This window comes from Cherax quadricarinatus, chromosome 82, assembly GCF_038502225.1.
Source record: "Cherax quadricarinatus isolate ZL_2023a chromosome 82, ASM3850222v1, whole genome shotgun sequence".
NCBI classification, from domain to species: Eukaryota; Metazoa; Arthropoda; class Malacostraca; order Decapoda; family Parastacidae; genus Cherax; species Cherax quadricarinatus.
Genome location: NC_091373.1, coordinates 10,254,709 through 10,274,690, shown reverse-complemented (window position 1 = coordinate 10,274,690; position 19,982 = coordinate 10,254,709). Strand labels below are relative to the sequence as shown.

At 41.6% G+C, this 19,982-nt stretch overlaps 1 protein-coding gene and 1 long non-coding RNA gene across 2 annotated transcripts in view; one reads left to right on the top strand and one right to left on the bottom strand.

The window, feature by feature from the left end:
- LOC128702917 (uncharacterized) overlaps window positions 1-15,101 on the top strand; it is a 275,217-nt gene extending 260,116 nt beyond the window's left edge. Inside the window, exons 4-6 of the mRNA XM_070102592.1 lie at window positions 3,762-4,886; window positions 5,088-6,238; window positions 10,779-15,101. Of these exons, the coding sequence (XP_069958693.1) occupies window positions 3,762-4,886; window positions 5,088-6,238; window positions 10,779-11,035 (2,533 nt within the window). The 3' untranslated portion in view covers window positions 11,036-15,101. The remainder of the gene's footprint in view (window positions 1-3,761; window positions 4,887-5,087; window positions 6,239-10,778) is intronic.
- Window positions 1-19,982, bottom strand: part of LOC138855137 (uncharacterized) — a 403,243-nt gene that overhangs the window by 369,780 nt on the left and 13,481 nt on the right. The gene's annotated exons all lie outside the window — the stretch shown is intronic.

Here is a 19,982-nt window from a genome sequence, read left to right as displayed (position 1 = left end):
AAGTATGGACCACTTGAGAGTATGTAGATTATTTTAACTAGCCTTCCCCAAGGATTATTGAGGATGTGTGTTCTGTCTAGAATAATGAGTAGTATAGTAAATGACACTTAGGTTCAGCAGTTACCTTCATTAACGATAGCGTTTCGTCCGTACGGGATTCATGAGTGGGTTTAAAGTTGTTTGAAAAGGTATCAACGTTGGCTCAAATACTGTGCATACTATTCTAGATCAATAACGATGAATGTTGATCTTAGTTTTGGTTTGATATTCATGTTATCTGATGTCTACCGAGAATTTTTTACTGCGTAATCTTAAAAGTTAAGTTCCTAAGCAAGAGAACACAATTTACAGAGTAAATTTTTCAACAACTGTTGGTAAGGACAAGACTAACGAAGAGAACCTACACACACACACCTACACACACACCTACACACACACACACACACACACCACTACAAAGAGACCTGGACAGGCTACAAGGCTGGTCCAGGTCCGATACCTCAGACAAGAATCTTTCAAGACTCTGTACACCATATACGTCAGGCCTATATTGGAGTATGCAGCACCAATTTGGAATCCACACCTGGTCAAGCACGTCAAGAAATTAGAGAAAGGGCAAAGGTTTGCAACGAGACTAGTCCCAGAGCTAAGCGGCTAATCCTACAAAGAAATCGGCTGACGACACTGGAGGACAGGAGGGTCAGGGGAGACATGATAACGAAATATAAAATACTGCGTGGAATTGACAGGGTGGACAGACAGGATGTTCCAGAGATGGGACACAGAAACAAAGGGTTACAATTTCAAGTTAAAGAATCCTATGAGTCAAAGGGATGTTAGGAAGTGGAATAGCCTAGAGAGTGACGTAGTGGTGGTGGCAGGAACCATACATAGTTTTAAGACGAGGTTTGATAAAGCTCAAGGTGCAGGGAGAGAGAGGACCCAGTAGCAATCAGTGAAGAGGCGGGGCCAGGAGGTATGACTCGATCCCTGCAACCACAAATAGGTGAGTACACACACACACACACACACACACACACACACACACACACAAACTTCTTACCTAAATAATGCAAAGAAACAAAACCTTTAGGGACCTCAAGAGCCCTGAGCTTCTTCTGCAGTGCAGCCAGAAGGGATAAATATTTCAGCGCCGTACTTTCGGTACGAGGGGAGGAAGAAGAGGATGAGGAATATGAGGGTGAAAGAGGAAGAGGAGAAGAGGGGGATACAGAGGAAGAAGAGTGAGATGAGAAGGAAAAGAGATGAAGAGAAGAGTGGATGAGATGTAAGAAAAGGAGAAGATTGGAATGAGATGCAAGAAGAGGAAAGGAGAAGATGGAGGTGAAGAAGTGGGAGGATGAGATGAAAAAAAGTTGGAAAGCGGGAAGAAAGGGGAAGATTAAGATCAATTATGGAAAGGAAGAGGGGGATTACGAAGATCGTGTATCCAAGAATAGAGTAATAAAGAGGGAAGGAAGAGCATGAAGGCGGGAGGGGGGGTAATAAAGATAAGAGGAAGAGGGAGAGTAACAAAGATAGGAGGAAAGATGATGATATAAAGGGAGAGGTGGCGAGATGGAGTAATGTTGACGTGCCAGACTTCCTCATTACCTGAGTGTGTCACACACCCTTAGTGTCCCTCCATCAGTCTCCTGCTGTGATGGAGTGGTGCTGAGAGAGTGGTGTAGTGATGCTGTGGAGTGATGCTGTGATGTAGGTATTCTGTAAGCTATGTGTGATGATTTAATGCTATACATTATCATCAAATTAAGCGCTAAACCTGCAAGCAGGGCTGTTCCAATGCTATGTGGGATGCTTCAGTGTTGTACAGCTGTGTGGGATGCTGTGATGCTGTCCGTGTACAGTGTAGTTTACGTAATGGTAAGTTAAATGCTGAGATGCTGTAGTGATGTGATACTGTTCTGGTGCTGCGATGCTGTGGTGCTGCGATGCTGAGCTGCACATTTCCTAGTAACTAGCTCTGTATTACATCTCGTCTGACAGCACCAATTTCCCCATGGTCTCAGCAATCCCAGCTCGCGTTCCCATTGTAGCTTTTCCACAAATGTTCTTTTCTTACTTCACCTCGCCCTGGCTCAATTCCCCATTATAACACCCATTACTTTCTCTCCCTCCCACAATACCCTTTTCTCCCTCTCACATAACAACGTCCATTAGTGCTCTCTACCTTTATTCTGACACAAACTCTCTCTCTCTCACACACACACACACACACACAGGAATTAAGGGAGTTAAACCTGATGACGTTAAAGGAAAGAATGAATAGGTGTGATATAACAACGTACAAAATATTGAGACTAAATGACACGGTGGACAGGAACAGATTACTCGAGAAACTGGAAACAGGAACACGAGGAAACAACTGGAAGTTGAAAACACAGACGAGTCACAGTGATGTTTGGAAGTATTTCTTCAGTCTTAGAGTAAAAGGAAGTGAAACGACCTGGCCAGTGGAGTGGGCCAAAAATAGGTTTTAAAAGTAGTTCGATAAGGCTCTCGAAGCCAGGAGAGTGAACCCAGTAGTGGCTAACGAAGATACGGGGCCAGAAGCTGAGACAACCTCAGCAACCACGTAGAGGTGAGTATATATATATACGAACAGAAAAAAAATTACAAATAAAAATCATTGACAGAGAAGGAAAATAATTCCTTCACGTACACAAACAGTATTTTTCTGTTTAAACACGAAGAACAAATGAATATAAAATTCACCATAGTAATTGCCCTTATCTTTTGTGAGCTCTGTGGGTATCCTGGTCTCAAGTTTTCATTCAGGGAAGTTTCTTCAAATACCTTAAAGAAAAGTATGTGTGTGATTATTTGCCGCCTGCTGTTCTTTAATGAAGTTTTTGCTCTTCTTGTTCTCGCACTCTTTAATAAGTACCATACCTCAAGGTAACTACAATCTGTATTTTATACACACACACACACACACACACACACACACACACACACACACTACAGTACAGTCACTTAAGGCCAGCAAACTCGTTTAACTACAAATTTCCAGGACCAACTGCTTATCGCTGCGTACAGAAACAGACTTTCTTTATTAGGAATTTATAGATAAAAATTCTGAACGCATGAGCAAAATCCATTGTGGAACATTTTATGGTTTCGCGGCTATCAGCTCAGTAAACATTACTTCATAGAAAATAGGTTCGCACTCTTTATACAACACTATTGAAATTTCTGAGTATGAGAATCTGGTTTGCTTAGTTTTGCATTTATCAACATTCGCTGCTGCCTGCCAGTTCACATACATTTGTATTGTAATTAGAGTTAGCTTTTTGACGTGTTAATACACAATGTGTATTAGAGAAATATATTTCTGATATTTTTAATAAATATTAATAGACATAAAAAAATTTTAAATATTGTTTATTTATGAATACAGTTTCGTAATTTTATTAATGTTTAGATGTTTGATAGAAAATATACAGTTAACACAGCCATAGGAACAGTATCACCATCTCGCGTCACTTTGTCTCTCTTGTAACGATGCACAATGATACTGGCTCGTTCTCATTCTTAATAGATGTTTTACTCTCATTTTACTTTTTTGTGGAAATACTAAGATACAGATCTGACTGAAACCTACAATTATGAAAGTATAAAGGGCCATTATTATGATTATTATATTAAAAAAGAAAGCCCTATAGCTGCAAATACTTGAAGAATACTTGAAGAATGAGAATCTACGGCCTTCTAAGGCTTTAATCTAATCTTGTTTGCAGGCCTGGCTTCTGGTGTGGCGACGGTGTTGGGCTGGAGATGTATTACTCAGAGACTCCCTCTGTCTCCGTCATCATCACACGGCTTCCCACTGACAATGACCTCACCGCCCTCGACGCCTTCTCCAGTATCTACGTCAAGATGTCTTACAAGTTCCTGCGTCGGGAATCGGCGGTGGTGAGGTATGGGAAACCGACAGAGCCAAAGTACTTGGGACTGCGAGATAAAACAACAGTGTGTGACGCCCTCTTCACTAATTGTGACCAACGGCCATGCTTCGTACAGTCTCCGAACTTTCCCGGGATGTACCCGAGAAACACAACGTGTTATTACACTCTCAGCCAGACCAGGTCTCCACCAGGCAAGAGGGCCGTGATCTCCCTCAGCCAGGCGGATGGACACTTGGTGCACGTTAAGAGTTTGGTTCAACCCCATGACACCACCGAGCGTCACCTTAAACTCTATGGAGACTGTTACTACGTCGGCGACTACGTGCGTGTATACGACGGTAACTCCACCACCTCTCCAGTTTTAGTCACTTTCTGCCGAGGAGACATTGTCCCTGAGATCGTATCCTCAGGGCCAGATGTTCTAATTGAGTTTACAACTTCACCTTACGACTACCCTCATCATGAAGCGCCCTGGACGCATGTCGCGGGGTTCGAACTACGAGCTGAGGCGCGTTTCATACCCACGGCTTCCATTGGGGAAGATTGTCGAGTGGAAATCCGTAGCAGCGACAATAGCACCGGCTGGGTGGAGGGTGCTACCCACAGTGTGCCGCCGAATACCACCTGCGTATGGCAATTCCTGGGCTCACATGGCCAGGTAGTGTGGATCACTTTTGTCCACTACCACAGAGAATCGCAGCTCGCCAAACTGCAAGCCAAGTTATGCTCGACACAACTGACAATCAGTGATGGAGACTGGCCTAATGGGAAGCCCATCGCCCAACACTGCCATGATACGGAGCCGCGAACTTGTGACCGCGCACGCAGACTCCTCGAAGACTCCAACGTGCGCCCCTGCGACAGGAACGAGTCCTATGTCTCTACTGGCAGGAATCTGAGTATGTCTCAGTACTTTGGGGATGGAAGCATTGTCACCAAAGTCTCATTTTTGCTTAGGTAAATCTTACTACTTTGCTCTTCACTGCCACCTGCAAGTTATGGTTATCGAAAGGGCGGAATAATGCATTATAGTTTTCGGTATTACTTGGTCTAAATAAGTTTTTATTGGTGATTATCTATGTACAGTTTAGAGTGAATATAAACAGTTTTCTTTCTCTCTCATGTATAGTATAAATAATTTTGAATATGTTTTACCAGATATGAGTTTGTGGAGCGGCGGCAAGCCGGGGAGTGGGCGGGTGACCCGTGCAGTCGAGTTATCAGGAGCGACGGAGCCTCCAGAGGAAACTTGACATTCAGTGCCCCGAGGGACGTTTTTCTATATGGCCGTGGGGGTCGCTCCTTCGTGTCATGCTCATGGCGTCTCCTGGCAGCGGCAGACCAGGTAGTGCGCCTCACCATTGACAGTATCCTCACTGGTTCCTCTGGCTGCCGTACGCAAGTGAATCGGCAGACAAAGGCCTTGCGCTGTATACCCGGGGGATCTTCGCACATGTCTCTGTCTGTATCAGAATGGCCCTGGGCTGAGGTCGAGTTGCCGTTGGCCTGTGTTTGCTCACATGATTCTATACCCATCACTCAGGTTTCTCACGGGCCAGACCTGACCATAAACCTCACCATAAAGGGCATGCTGTCTTATGAAGATTATAGACATTACTTCTTCAATGCCACCTACGAATTTCTTAAGGCTCCAGGATGTATTGGGGCGACTCGAGTTCTCTCAGGAGCTGCTGGGGAAGTTGTTGCAGATTCTTCCCCCTCCAACTCGAAAGGTAGATGCGAAGGGTTTCCCTGGCTTCTGAAAACGCCACCAAAACATTCGCTCTTTCTAACATTGCCTCGTGCTAGCCTCGACAACGGCACTTGTGCATCCGATACTCGATTATTTTTTCATGTTCCAGGAAGAGCTGAGCCAGTGCTCGGAGTATGCCCCGCGGCCGACCAGGCCGCTGCTATAACATTCTTTTGGCCGCCACCCGAGCCTCGAGTTATGAGCCCCCCGCCCCCTGAAGAAGAGTCCAACACCAGCGGCGCTAACGAAGATGATGAAGCTGATGACAAACCCACAAGTCGCGAACTAGATTACCGGGAGTCTGACGGGAGGGAGTCATCTCTGGTGGTGGTGTGGGAACCCCGTAGCGCTTCGAGTCTTCGGCTTCGTTGGCTCACCACCTGGAAACCCGCTGATTCAGAAAGACCAGAAGACGCCTACGTGTCACCCCGCGCTGGTGGTTTGGGAGGGTGGCGAGACGAGCCTCCTGATGTGCCCTGCAAGGAGCTGTGTCCAGAGCTGAGTGCGTGCATCCCTGCAGAGCTCTGGTGTGATGGTCGCAAGCACTGCCCCGAAGGTCAGTGAATACATGCTATATACTTGTTGATGGTTCAGAGGATAGTTGCTTCCGTCGACCAATCTTATTGTTTGATCTTGTCAGTCAAGTTGTTGGTGCTTACAGTACGTAGTGTAATGCAAAACTGCAGCATAGCTCGTTTGATCAGGAATTGGTTAAAAGAATTTGACATGCTTTGTTTTCAAGACTTGTTGAGGTGTGTTTCCATCCAATTTCTATTATGATTTTATTTCTTGTCGCCAATAGCCCGATGTCTGGTAAGATGCTAGATGTGGGCTCTTTACACTGAATAACTGGCACGGGTTAAGTGCTTCATGAAATACAAGATATGTGGTTGTAAGGATCTAAAGTGCTTCTGGAGTAGGAGGTAGATATTTATGAAGGAATTCAGGGATACCAGTAAACAGGCCTTGAATCCTGTACGTGGGAAGTACGGTTCCTGCATTCTGGGGGAGGGGGTGAAGATGTTACAACTCATTTAAACTGCGATGTCTGCACACTTCTGGCACGACAGCTGTTGAAAGAATGTCGATGAATATTTCCTTTTTTGGGTCCCCCTGCCGTGGTGGGAGACGCCTGATGTGGTCAAAAAATTTAACATGTATTGTCGGCAGTGTCACTCCTGCTCTGGGTATTCTTTCTTGCCAATTAAGGAGTGAAGAAAAACATTATATACAACGATATACGTAAAACAAAACAAAAACAAACAAACAAAAAAAAGAAAACACTGCCACCAGCAGGATTCAGACCAGCAACATCTATCATGCACCGCTAGTCCGTCCTGCCTGCAAAAGACCACGACGTAGGCGAATACAGTTTTAATGATGCTGAAACCAGTTGTAGTGAAACTCTTAAAGCCGCATTAAGCCCCATCATTCGAAGTGGTTACGAGGGCTATATATTGTTCAGTTCTATTGCTGCGGGTGATATAGGGAAATGAATTGACATTGGGCTCACGGGAAGAGAGACTTCGCCAAAGGACCTTAACTTTTACGTTGCAAGGATGGCTTAATGGTAGAAGTGTGTACAGCTTTGTAGGACAAGTGCTGTTTCTGTCTCGTGCATAGCAAACCGGTGGTTCGAGTCTCTAGCTCTCTTCAAGCAGAATAACCTAAAAGGATTTAGCCTTTCATTTAAAAAAACATATAATAATAACCCTCAGTGTTGTCCCAAATCGCATTTTTGCTCATTCTCTGTGTTAATTTTCGTTTTCGTTTGCAATTTCGCTACTATACTGAACGCAAGACTCTGTTAGATTTCCCATTTTCCTACGAGGAAGTAGCATTACCCAGCCTTGGTACAGAGTGCATCATGACCCATGCAACAGCGGGTGACTGGGAAGGCAGCAGCGTGTATCAACGCTTACAGCCCCATTTCGGTAACGTAGTGGAGCTATTATCTAAAGCTAGTGTGAATTTGTAGGTAGAAACAGGAAGGGTTAGAGCGGGAGAGAGGGAGAGAGGGAGAGAGAGAGAGAGAGGGAGAGAGAGAGAGAGAGAGAGAGAGAGCGAGAGAGAGAGACGGAGAAAATGGAAAATGATAGACAGGCAGCCATTCCTAGACAAACAGGAACAGACTGAGACGGAGATCAACAAGGACCAGTTAGTTGGGAGGCAAAACCTGTGGGGAAATCAGTAGGAGTTGTCATGGGCGACGCCTGCCACGAACTTAATGATCCCCCTTCTGCCTGTGGGACCGCCCAGGCTAGATTAATTCACACCTGGCAAGTCATCAGCATGGCTGCCTCGCCACCCGCACACACACACACACACACACACACACACACACACACACACACACACACACACAATATGTGCGTACTGTATATACGCTTCTACACTCGCTTCTCTTGCTCTCTCTCTCTCTCTCTCTCTCTTGCTCTCGCGCTCTCTCTAATGTTATCACTTCCGTCAGTTATTTCAATGAAATACACATTTTTTGTTCACAGTGGTTCATCAGCCTCTTCATTACCATACTGTGGAGGATTTTAAAAACTGTTTCTTTTCCCAGTATAATATACGTTTCCGTCATCTTTGACATCAATTTGGAAAATGCCGACTAGCCTTGCTATTGAAATTTTTAATACTGTTCAGCAAGGAAAAAGAAATATAGTTAACAATAGGAGATAATGTCAAATACTGCACAGATAATGTCAAAAGTCAAACACTGGATCACGGAGGTCTTATTGATTTTCTGAACAATGTGTGTCACTGAGTTTGCACACACACACACACACACACACACACACACACACACACACACACACACACACACACTGGAATAAAAATTCCCCGAGTTATCAGTAACCATATTATTAATTGCTATTTAACTAAATGAGAACGACAACCTATATAAGATTATAGCATAAGACTCTGATTATCAAGGCTAGAAAAATAATCGTTTTAGAAACTTAAAAGTATGAAAATTATTATAGTATAAAAAGCCTGAAAGATCCTTACTTTGCTAACAGAAGTAGTAAACTGTTATAACATCACAGACATGAAAATTCTTTGGAATATTACCAGGTAGAAAAAAATGGCAGTGCCGAATTTCTGAACCTATGAATAATATTGGGTTATCAATTTAAAAATTGTACTCTCCGTTTATTATAAACATGAAGTTTTTGTACTCTCATATTATTAAAATGAGAAAAGTCTGCTGGACTCTTAAATTATTGAAAGGAGAAAAGTACTTGTACTATTAAATTACTAGAGACACAGAAATTGAAGCAACGAGCAGCATTGCAGTTCGTAAAAGTATTGCTGGAGACAGTGATCCTACCGTTAGCTACACATGCATTTTCCAGTGTGGAATGGCATCGTAATCTTTGAAAAGAATTTGGTTATAGCCTTCAAGGGAAATAGTAATGGAGATGTTGCTTGAAGCAATCCTGTGAATGCTTCGAGTCATCCTTTTGTCTTTCATTGAGCTGGTGCTTTTTACAACGTGTCTTTAATGTCCCAGTTTTACAGAGGTGAGTGGTATGAAGCAGGGAATATTTTTACATCTGGCTCTGTGTGTGTGTGTGTGTGTGTGTGTGTGTGTGTGTGTGTGTGTGTGTGTGTGTGTGTGTGTGTGTGTGTGTGTGTGTGTGTGTGTGTGTGTGTGTGTTGTTATGAGAAGACCAGTGCAGCCAGTCGGGGTTTAGTAGGAAAAAAATCTGAGTCAATATTCACAGCCTCAAGGAGGATAGTGGTGGTGTTTTGCTTATCTTGAGAATGTCTCCTTCAGGTGATGTTCACTTAGTGGTTAATTTTACCGAGGCTAGATTTTCCTTCCCTTTTTAAAATTAAGGCTCATCATATATTGTCCTGGGATAATCAACTAATTTGGGTATCCACTCTTGTATTCTATTATTTACTATTTGAAATAGGTCGGGAACTACGTTTCGCTCTCCAACTTTTTAACAGATCGAAGAATAGAATACACCTAAATAGCGCCGTGGAACGCACAGAGAATCGGCGACATCTTGTCACTCTCGCAATAATTAAGTCGCCGCTTGTGACAGCCTGGAATGGAACGAACCTGACTGTGAACACAGTGTTTAATTAATTGATTGACCACTTAATCAATACAGTTACCTGGCAATTTTGGCAAAATGATTCGGCCAGCTACTGCAGAATCCTGTTTTCAAAGATAAATGTTTTAACACTATGGGTACCTGTCAGTGAATGATGGGGAAGTGTTCCTTAACGCTGGTGAACGTTTCCTGATCCAAGGATCCCTTTCTTGGATTAAGCCTGATTATTATGTATTCCTTAGGCATTGTATGACCCATACGAGTTTAGCTATTTTTATGAATATAAATTTTTTTTTTAACACGCTGCCGTCTCCCACCGAGGTTGGGTGAGCCGAAAAAGAAACACTTTCACAATCATTCGCACAGTCACTTTCTTGCCAGGGGCTCGCGGATACGACAGTTTAGAAGTCACTCTAAACAGCAAATATCCCAACCCCTCCTTTACAGTGCAAGCACTGTACTTCCCACCTCCAGGACTCAAGTCCGGCTAATAAAAATATATGATATTAATTAAAGAGTAACAGAAACCATTTATCTTACATAATATTGTCACTGTCTTGTTCAAGGATTACGGTGCAAGTGTTTACGTTTCGTCAACATTTCACAGATTTCATATTGTATTACCTCTCTTGATTATCACCTCATTTGTTTCCACCACCATGGACATTAACATCGCACATGTGCAACACTTGTATATATTTATTGAGGAAACGTTTCACCACACAGTAGCTTCAGCAGTTCATACAAAGGAAAATGGTGAAGAACAGGAGAGTTCGAGGTAATCAGTCCCTTGAGTCAACTCAAGGCTGAGGGACTGATTACATCGAACTTCTCCTGTTCTTCACCATTCTCCTTTGTATGGACTGATGAAGCCACTGTGTGGCGAAACGTTTCCTCAGTAAAGATACCCACGTGTTGCACATGTGTCTAATTTATCAACATTAACATCGCATTTGTTTCCACCACCAAAATCATTAACACACTTGTCACTACACTCATGACGGCTGTCTGTTCCCGCAGGTAGCGACGAGATGGTGTCAAACTGTCTGCTGGAGCGAGTGCCATGGCTATACCTTACCATTGTGGTTCTCACGCTGCTAACGCTGCTTTTCATCACCGTATCAGCTGTGCGCCGTCACCGTAACCAGCGGGCCAAAAAGCGACAGCAGGACGCTCGGAGGGTGTCGACCCAGGAGTCCATCCTCCCACCTAAGGAGAAAAGCTTAAGTGCCTATGCTCTCGACTACACCGACATGGACTTTGAGACGACCGTGTGAAGTGTTATGACTTCAGTGGTGGCCTGCTGGGTAGCATTCTTGTTCCTATTTTTTTTTTTATTCTCTACTCTGGTTTTCTAATGTGGTAAAACGTTCCAACTCGAAGACCTCTCTTTGACAAATGAATAATATGTTCTCTCGTTCACACTTAAGTCTTGGCCAAGCTTATAGATAGATACGAACGATATAAGACCTCTTCCATTCTCCTGGACTCAAAATTTAATGTATTGTACACTGCCTAACTTTCTTTCATTTCGTAGTTAGATGTAAACGTTCTTAAGATCACTTTTTTACCTAGACTCTGAGACACCCATACAATGTGTTCACACTTTCTTGCCTTTGCTGGGAATCGACCGTTCATCTTTTATCGCTGTCGAATGAGGACCTATCGACACTAATACTTCAGTTGAATTTGTGAGGCTTTTCGATAATTCTTGTATAGGTTGAAAGATTATTCCCATGCAAAGGTATCATACGCTAACTTTTCTTCGGTAATCGTTCAGCAACTTTTAGTTTACTGATGCTAGGTTGCAAGGCTGTTCTTATGGGCACACTAGGTCGCTGTTGTTGGCTGCTTCTGGTTCCAGGGTTGGGGAACAGTGTTGTCGGTGAGGGATCAGGTAGAGTTAATGAGTAAGGTGGGGAATAGTGCACATAGGCCACTCCCGAGTCCCACTGAGGAAGATATTTGCGAGAGAAATACAAAGACATCGAACATCGTACTGTGTTCCTCATTATTTCGTGATAAAATCGACACTTAAAGGCGTTGACAACTTAATATTTGAAATAAGTAACAATAGAAAAATTAAATTATTTTGCTTTTGATATATTTTCTTATTATGTAAGTCATTTGGTTTTAAAGATAACGCCGATGAAAATGGAGGATTTCATTTGTCTTCTTTACAGTTGATTTAATTTTTATTTCACTTCAAGAAACTTCCATTTTTTTATACATTCAAATAAATACAATTCTATATATAAGAGAGATATAAACATCTATTTTACACAAAGTACTTTCTACCACAAAATATTTAATGCAGTTTTCTATCATTGTGTGAAGTGGGAGAGAAAAGTCTGAAATTCAGAAATGATTTCGTGTCTAAATATTTCGACAACAACTTAAATTCACAAAATATCAAAGTGTAATGAACACCTGTGTGAGTCTGAACCCACAGGGAAACAGAAACAAAAGTCTTTGATTTTCTATAAATGCTGACCTTTAAATCTGTTGAAGAGGACCTGAAATCTCAGTACACAACCTAATTTTTATGTTTCCATTTCCATGCGGTTTTGGAAATCTCATCTAAATAAATTCAGATTTATTAAGCATCTTACGTTCTCGTTTTTTTCCCTAAAAGAAGAAAGCCTTTAATGAAGCTGAGATCAGGAACTGGAGCAGATCATTTCGGTGGAGGAGAAGAGTCCGGTGGTTGGAGGCGATACTTTCTTAAAGTCCTGTGATTGAAGGCAAACTAAAATTTTCATTACCAACTTTCGAAGGAAGATAAAATGAAGAAAAAATCAGAAATGTTCCAGCTGCTTCAATATTTTAAACATTTCTATTTTATAAAAAGCTCTGAAAAGGCCTTGAGCGTTCACGTCATTAGCACAGAAGTCTTCATGTGTCTCTCTTCCCCGAGAGCAAGCAACAGCTCATTATAGTTTCAATAAGCGATGAAAGCTTTTTTATATACTCACAAAAATCCCCGCAAATTTGTCTTAATCAAGCTGATGTATCAGTGAATTAATTAATGAACCCTCAAGCCAGAGGTCGATAATATACATAAATCTGCCAAATCGTTAATGATTTTTTCATTAAAGTTATTAATAGGATGAATACAACACTGTTATGTATTCGTGTAGAGAATTACAGGCAAGTTTGGAATGTATTTTTTTTGTATGTGTAGTATCCTACACATACATATACATAAAACATAAAAAAAATCAATAGCTGAGAATTTTGAAATAAATGAGCGCTTTCATCCGCTTTCATCACGTTTTATCGCGATTTCTTCTCGTAGTAACACATTCACACACAGTCACACACACACTCACACATACACACACGGTACAGGGAGTGTGACCCAGTAGCGGCCAGTGAAGAGTAGGCGCCAGGAGCTATGACTCGTCCCCTGCAACTACAACTAGGTGAGTACACACACATTCAAGACTCTGTACACGTGAACGTCAGGCCCATACTGGAGCATGCAGCACCAGTTTAGAACTCACACCTGGTCAAGCACGTCAAGAAATTAGAGAAAATGCAGAGGTTTGCAACAAGGCTAGTTCCTGAGCTAAGGTGAATGTCCTACGAAGTAAGGTTAAGGGAAATCGGCCTGACGACACTGGAAGACAGGAGGGTTAAGGGAAACATGATAACGACATACAAAATACTGAGAGGAATTGACAAGGTGGACAGAGACAGGATGTTCCAAAGATGGGATACAGAAACAAGTGGTCACAATTGGAAGTTGAAGAGGAGAGGAGTCAAAGAGATGTTAGGAAGTATTTTTTTAGTTATAGAGTTTTCAGGAAGTGGAATAGTCTGGCAAGTGACGTAGTGGAAGCAGGAACCATATACAGTTTTAAGAGGAGGTATGATAAAACTCATGGAGCAAGGAGAGAGGATCTAGTAGCAATCAGTGAAAAGGCAGGGCCAGGAGCTATGTCACGACCCCTGCAACCACAAATAGGTGAGTACATATAGGTGAGTACACACATACACACACACGAACACGCGCGAGCGAGCGCGCGCACACACACACACACACACACACACACAGGCGGGGTCCCACAGGGGTTGGTCCTAGGACCAGTGCTATTTTTGGTATATGTGAACGACATGATGGAAGGGTTAGACTCAGAAGTGTCCCTGTTTGCAGATGATGTGAAGTTAATGAGGAGAATTAAATCTGATGAGGACCAGGCAGGACTTCAAAAAGACCTGGACAGACTGGACACCTGGTCCAGCAAATGGCTTCTCGAATTTAATCCTGCCAAATGCAAAGTCATGAAGATAGGGGAAGGGCACAGAAGACCACAGACAGAGTATAGGCTAGGTGGCCAAAGACTGCAAACCTCACTCAAGGAGAAAGATCTTGGGGTGAGTATAACACCGAGCATGTCTCCGGAAGCACACATCAATCAGATAACTGCTGCAGCATATGGGCGCCTGGCAAACCTGAGAACAGCATTCCGATACCTTAGTAAGGAATCATTCAAGACACTGTACACCGTGTATGTCAGGCCCATACTGGAGTATACAGCACCTGTTTGGAACCCGCACTTGATAAAGCACGTCAAGAAACTAGAAAAAGTACAAAGGTTTGCGACAAGGTTAGTTCCAGAGCTAAGGGGAATGTCCTATGAAGAAAGATTAAGGGAAATCGGCCTGACGACACTGGAGGACAGGAGGGTCAGGGGAGACATGATAACGACATATAAAATACTGCGTGGAATAGACAAGGTGGACAAAGACAGGATGTTCCAGGGAGGGGACACAGAAACAAGAGGCCACAATTGGAAGTTGAAGACACAAATGAGTCAGAGAGATAGTAGGAAGTATTTCTTCAGTCATAGAGTTGTAAGGCAGTGGAATAGCCTAGAAAATGACGTAGTGGAGGCAGGAGCCATACACAGTTTTAAGACGAGGTTTGATAAAGCTCATGGAGCGGGGAGAGAGAGGGCCTAGTAGCAACCGGTGAAGAGGCGGGGCCAGGAGCTAGGACTCGACCCCTGCAACCACAAATAGGCGAGTACAAATAGGTGAGTACACACACACACACACACACACACACACACACACACACACGCACACACACATACGCCCCCCAACTCCTAATCCACGCTATTATCTGATCACTGGAGGTTAGGAAAACACTAATATGGAATGCTGCCGTTCTTGTATTTGTATTCGTATTAGCGATATGTAGAATAGCAATATCTTTTTTATAAGAGTATAGGATAAAATGCTTAGTAAGAGCCTAAAAGAGTTATCTACTGGGTGCTTGTGTAGGGTGAAATCTTAAACCCCATCAAACGAGTTTTATCACACACACACACACACACACACACACACACACACTCACAAAAATATATATATATATATATATATATATATATATATATATATATATATCGTGCCGAATATGTAAAACTGGTCAATTAGCAAGAACTCATTTAAAATTAAGTCTTTTCTAAAATTTTCTCTTATACGTTTAAAGATACATATTTTTCATTAATGTTAATGTAAAAAAAATTAATTTTGCTCCAAAAGAATCTTAGAAAACTTACCTAACCATATTATAACAAGAATAATTTATTTTAGCCAAACCCAACTAAATATATTTTAGATTTGTTTACAATAATTTAAAACTAAACAAACACAGTGGAAAATATTTTTTTCGTTAGGTTCAGAATGATTTTGGAGAAATTATTGCATACACAAATTTTCACTTGTCCTATATGGCAAGATGAGCGTTGCTATTTAAGCCAAGATGGCAAGTTCTGCCTATTCGGCACGACATTATATATATATATATATATATATATATATATATATATATATATATATATATATATATATATATATATCTGTTGCATGCAGGGGATGAGATGAAAAGCTGTAAGCCTTCTCCCTGAAAGCTGGCTGCCTTGGATCAAACGTGTAGCGCATGCTACACGCCAAGGTATTGTCCAGTGTGGGTAGATTGGTAAAGCACTGCGTACCTTGTCCTAAGGTTCGAGTCTCCTTCAGCCAGAGATCAGTGTTTGTGTATATTTCGCCTGCTCTCGCGAATTCCTTGCATATATATATATATATATATATATATATATATATATATATATATATATACAGGGGGTGGTAGGAGAAAATTCTTAAACAGCTTCAGGGAGAACATTGAGTTTTCGCTCCCCAGGACAGTTTTAGAGGTGGTACCTCCCTATATATATATATATATATATATATATATATATATATATATATATATATATATATATATATATATATATATATATATATATATATATATATACACATGTGTGTGTGTGTGTGTGTGTGTGTGTGTGTGTGTGATAAAACTCGTTTGGTGGGGTTTAAGGTTTCACCCTCTTCAATAGGTGTGAAATACGACCAGATAACACTGAGCAGCAGGGGGAGAGGGATTCTCTTGAACAGGGAAGTGGGGGAGGAGAGGAGAGCACGAGGTGAGATGAAAGGAGCTGAAGTGGGGTGAAGAGGTACATTAGTGAGACTTGAAAGGGGTGTAAAAGAGCTGAAGTAGGCATAAAGAGAAACAAAAAGGGCATAGTCAGAGATGCATAAAAGAGCCAGACTGAGGAAAAAAGGAGCCAGACTGTAGCATAAAAATGCATAGGCGAGACAAAATAGCTGATATAAATTAGTGCAAGAGAGGAAAGAATATTGGAAAGTAGAGAACAGAGGAATAAAGAATTAGATGAGCAAAGAGGAGAGAATTTGCAAGAGGATAAATGTGAAGATCAATGGATAGAATGGGAGAAGTGAAGAGCAAAACTGTGGATGAATGTACGTGGTAATGTGAGAGAGAGAGAGAGAGAGAGAGAGAGAGAGAGAGAGAGAGAGATTGAGAGAGACACACAGAGAGAGAGGCAGTGAGTAGAAGAGTAACTACAGTGACAGCTGTGGGTTTTGGAGGGGTGGCTGGTCGGGTGTTCAGGAGGTCGGACAATCGGAGGGTCGGAAGGTGGGAGGGTCGGAAGGTGGCAGGGTCGGAAGGTGGCAGGGTCGGAAGGTGGCAGGGTCGGAAGGTGGCAGGGTCGGAAGGTGGCAGGGTCGGGTCGCAGAAGGATCTGGTGGTCGGAGGATAGGATGGTCGACTGTAGGAAGAACAGGAATTTTTAAATAAAATAATGTACAACAGCAGTGTGCTGCTGTACATAAGGAAAAGGAAGCGGAATTAAAGTGCGGTGAAGGAATGGATGTTGGGGGGTGGAAGGAGCTTATCTGCGAGGCAGGGTAGAGGGGACTGTCTGTGAGGCAGGGTATAGAGGACTGTCTGTGAGGCAGGGTATCGAGGGCTGTCTGTGAGGCAGGGTATAGAGGGCTTTCTGTGAGGCAGGATAGAGGGGAGTGAGGCAGGGTAGAGGAAACTAAGGGATGGCCGCAGCATTTCATGCAAATCTGGGTCGAGGTGGGAAAAAGAACAAGGTGTTTACGCGAGAGGTGAAGATGAAGAAAAGATTATTTATGCCTCACAGATATGGCTGGAGTAACAGGAAGTGGAAGAGAAAGAGATTAGGATGGCAAGTTCAGCAAGAAACGAGGAGGAGGTAGAAATGCCTGGAAAAACAATGTTACAGTCTATATCGAGATAATGTGAGGAGAAAAACTAAATCATTTCTAAATACCATTCCTTCCTATAAGATGAGATCAGGACAATAAAGCGTAAGGCTCTCGATCTCTCACTACATGAATAAATGGGGCAAAGAGAAGTGTCATACCATACTGAAAAATGATTTTCAATCAGAACAACATGCTGTCTCACAGGTATGTAATAGGGGCCTAATATTTGCTTACTCTTATATTTTTGTAGCTTTCCGCCCACTTTTATACATCTTTTGCTTGACGTCAGTCATCACCACCAATGTTTTCTTCAAACCAGCAGATTTCCAAATATTGTCGTTTCATATTTTTTGTTATTAAAGGGAATTATTTCATATCCATAGACACTGTAATTAATTTTGAAAGTCTCCACAAATGTTCCGGCTTATTCCGTTCCCTCCTAATTTCATGTCATATGTCCCATTCTATGATTATTTATGATAATTATGAAAGCATAATGGCCGAGGAGCGATCATTCTAAATAGGTATAGACGCTAAGATTCCTCCCCGCTGTAAACCTTTCACACTTTCCTATCTATGAAGTTGCAAATGATGAAGTCCCAAAGTTTATCTCTTGTAACAGCGACTTTATTTTGCCTCACAATCCTCAGGAGTACAACGGAGAGGGACTATATTTTGGTATGGCTCACCACTGTGACAACAGTACCAAATTTGACTCAGATATATGTTAAGGATTTGGGAATCTGTATAAGCTTGAGGTTCCATTCACCAGAGCGCTGAAATCCTGTTTATTAAAGGAAGCAGTAAAAATAATTTTTTTAACAGCCTAAGTTATGTGTCATAATATAACTTTAAAATAATCCTGATTAATAAAGCTATAGTATAATAGTCTTCTCTAGATTTTTAGTGATTTTCCATGTAATATTTGCCATCAAATCTGAAGACGACCCCCTTAATAAGCTCATTAGTCTAGATATAACTTATATGGCAGATAGAGCTATAAAATATTCATGTGTGTATCACTTATTCAAAATTTCTCTATTTCTCGGTGTATATTGTAGATGATTTTGTCTAGTTAAACAGTGATATTATATCATCAGGCAAGCCGGTTTTAGGACTGGCTTTCTATGGGTTCGAACCATGTGTTCGGTGAACCACCAGAATATATTTTCCTCAGATGATCAAACACAAAATGAATTTCTTCATATTTATCTACTCTTTAAAAAGCATAGCTGGTAGTGTGGAATTGTGACTCAACCAACAACTCTTAGCTGCACCATTGTAATTAAAAAGTAAATAAATTAGCTTCACATGATTTTCAAATAAATTCAGTTTGCTCTTCGGTTTAATTTATTTCATGTTTTCGAGATTTTAAAATCTCGTCAGTGACGATTTTTTTTTTCGTTTATTTTCAAACAGGAATATGACTAGAAAAAGAAAGAGGTGTGGGTAGAGTCAGAGGAATTAAATGATGAAGTAGAAAACAGAGGTATAGCATGTGAAGAAGCTTGAGGGAGTATTTATATACAAACACTAAAAATCTTTTTTAAAATACCAATCCTTAAAACAATTTCTCTTTTTATAATTCAGAAAATTAAAAACAAAACATTAGGGAAAGAAAAATAACGACACCGGTATTTGCAAAAAGTCCTAAAAGCTTATAGTTAACGTATTCCTAACTTAAAATCCTAACTTAAAAAACGGAACTCTGTTTTGATTAAAGGTCTTCAAAAATTCGATAATCTAAATTGTAATAAATTAAACAACTGTATCTACGTGCAGATCAATCAATGAACAGAATACGTGCAGACCAATCAATGAACAGGAATACGTGCAGACCAATCAATGAACAGGAATACGTGCAGACCAATCAATGAACAGGAATACTTGCAGACCAATCAATGAACAGGAATACGTGCAGACCAATCTATGAACAGGAATACGTCAATCTATGAACAGGAATACGTGCAGACCAATCAATGAACAGGAATACGTGCAGACCAATCAATGAACAGGAATACGTGCAGACCAATCAATGAACAGGAATACGTGCAGACCAATCAATGAACAGGAATACGTGCAGACCAATCAATGAACAGGAATACGTGCAGACCAATCTATGAACAGGAATGTATCGACAGATAACCTGTGACTTGACACAACAGGATTATTATTATTATTAATGATGTTATTTTGACGTCGGTACTATTATTGATGTTTTCTCTATTCTCATTAGAATTCAAGTTCTTATTCAAAACCTAGTGTCTACATTGAAGAAATTTCCCTAGAAAACTACAATGAATTTCTGGCTATTGTCTTTTTTTTTTTTTTTTTTTTTTTTTTTTTTTGGCTAAAGTGGCTGCCTGAATGGTTCTCTAGCTGAACTGTTAGCTGGCTAGTTGATTAACTAGCTATTTGCTTTGCTGACTGATTCAATGGCTTAATTGCCTGCTGCTCTAGCTAAATTGCTGGTTCCATTACTTGCTGAATGGCTAACTAGTTGCTTGCATTGCTGACAGAATTTCGATTTGCTGGATGGCTGGGTGACCGGGAGGCTGGCTGGGTGGCTGGCTGGGTGGCTGGCTGGGTGGCCGGGTGGCTGGCTGGGTGCCTGGGTGGCCG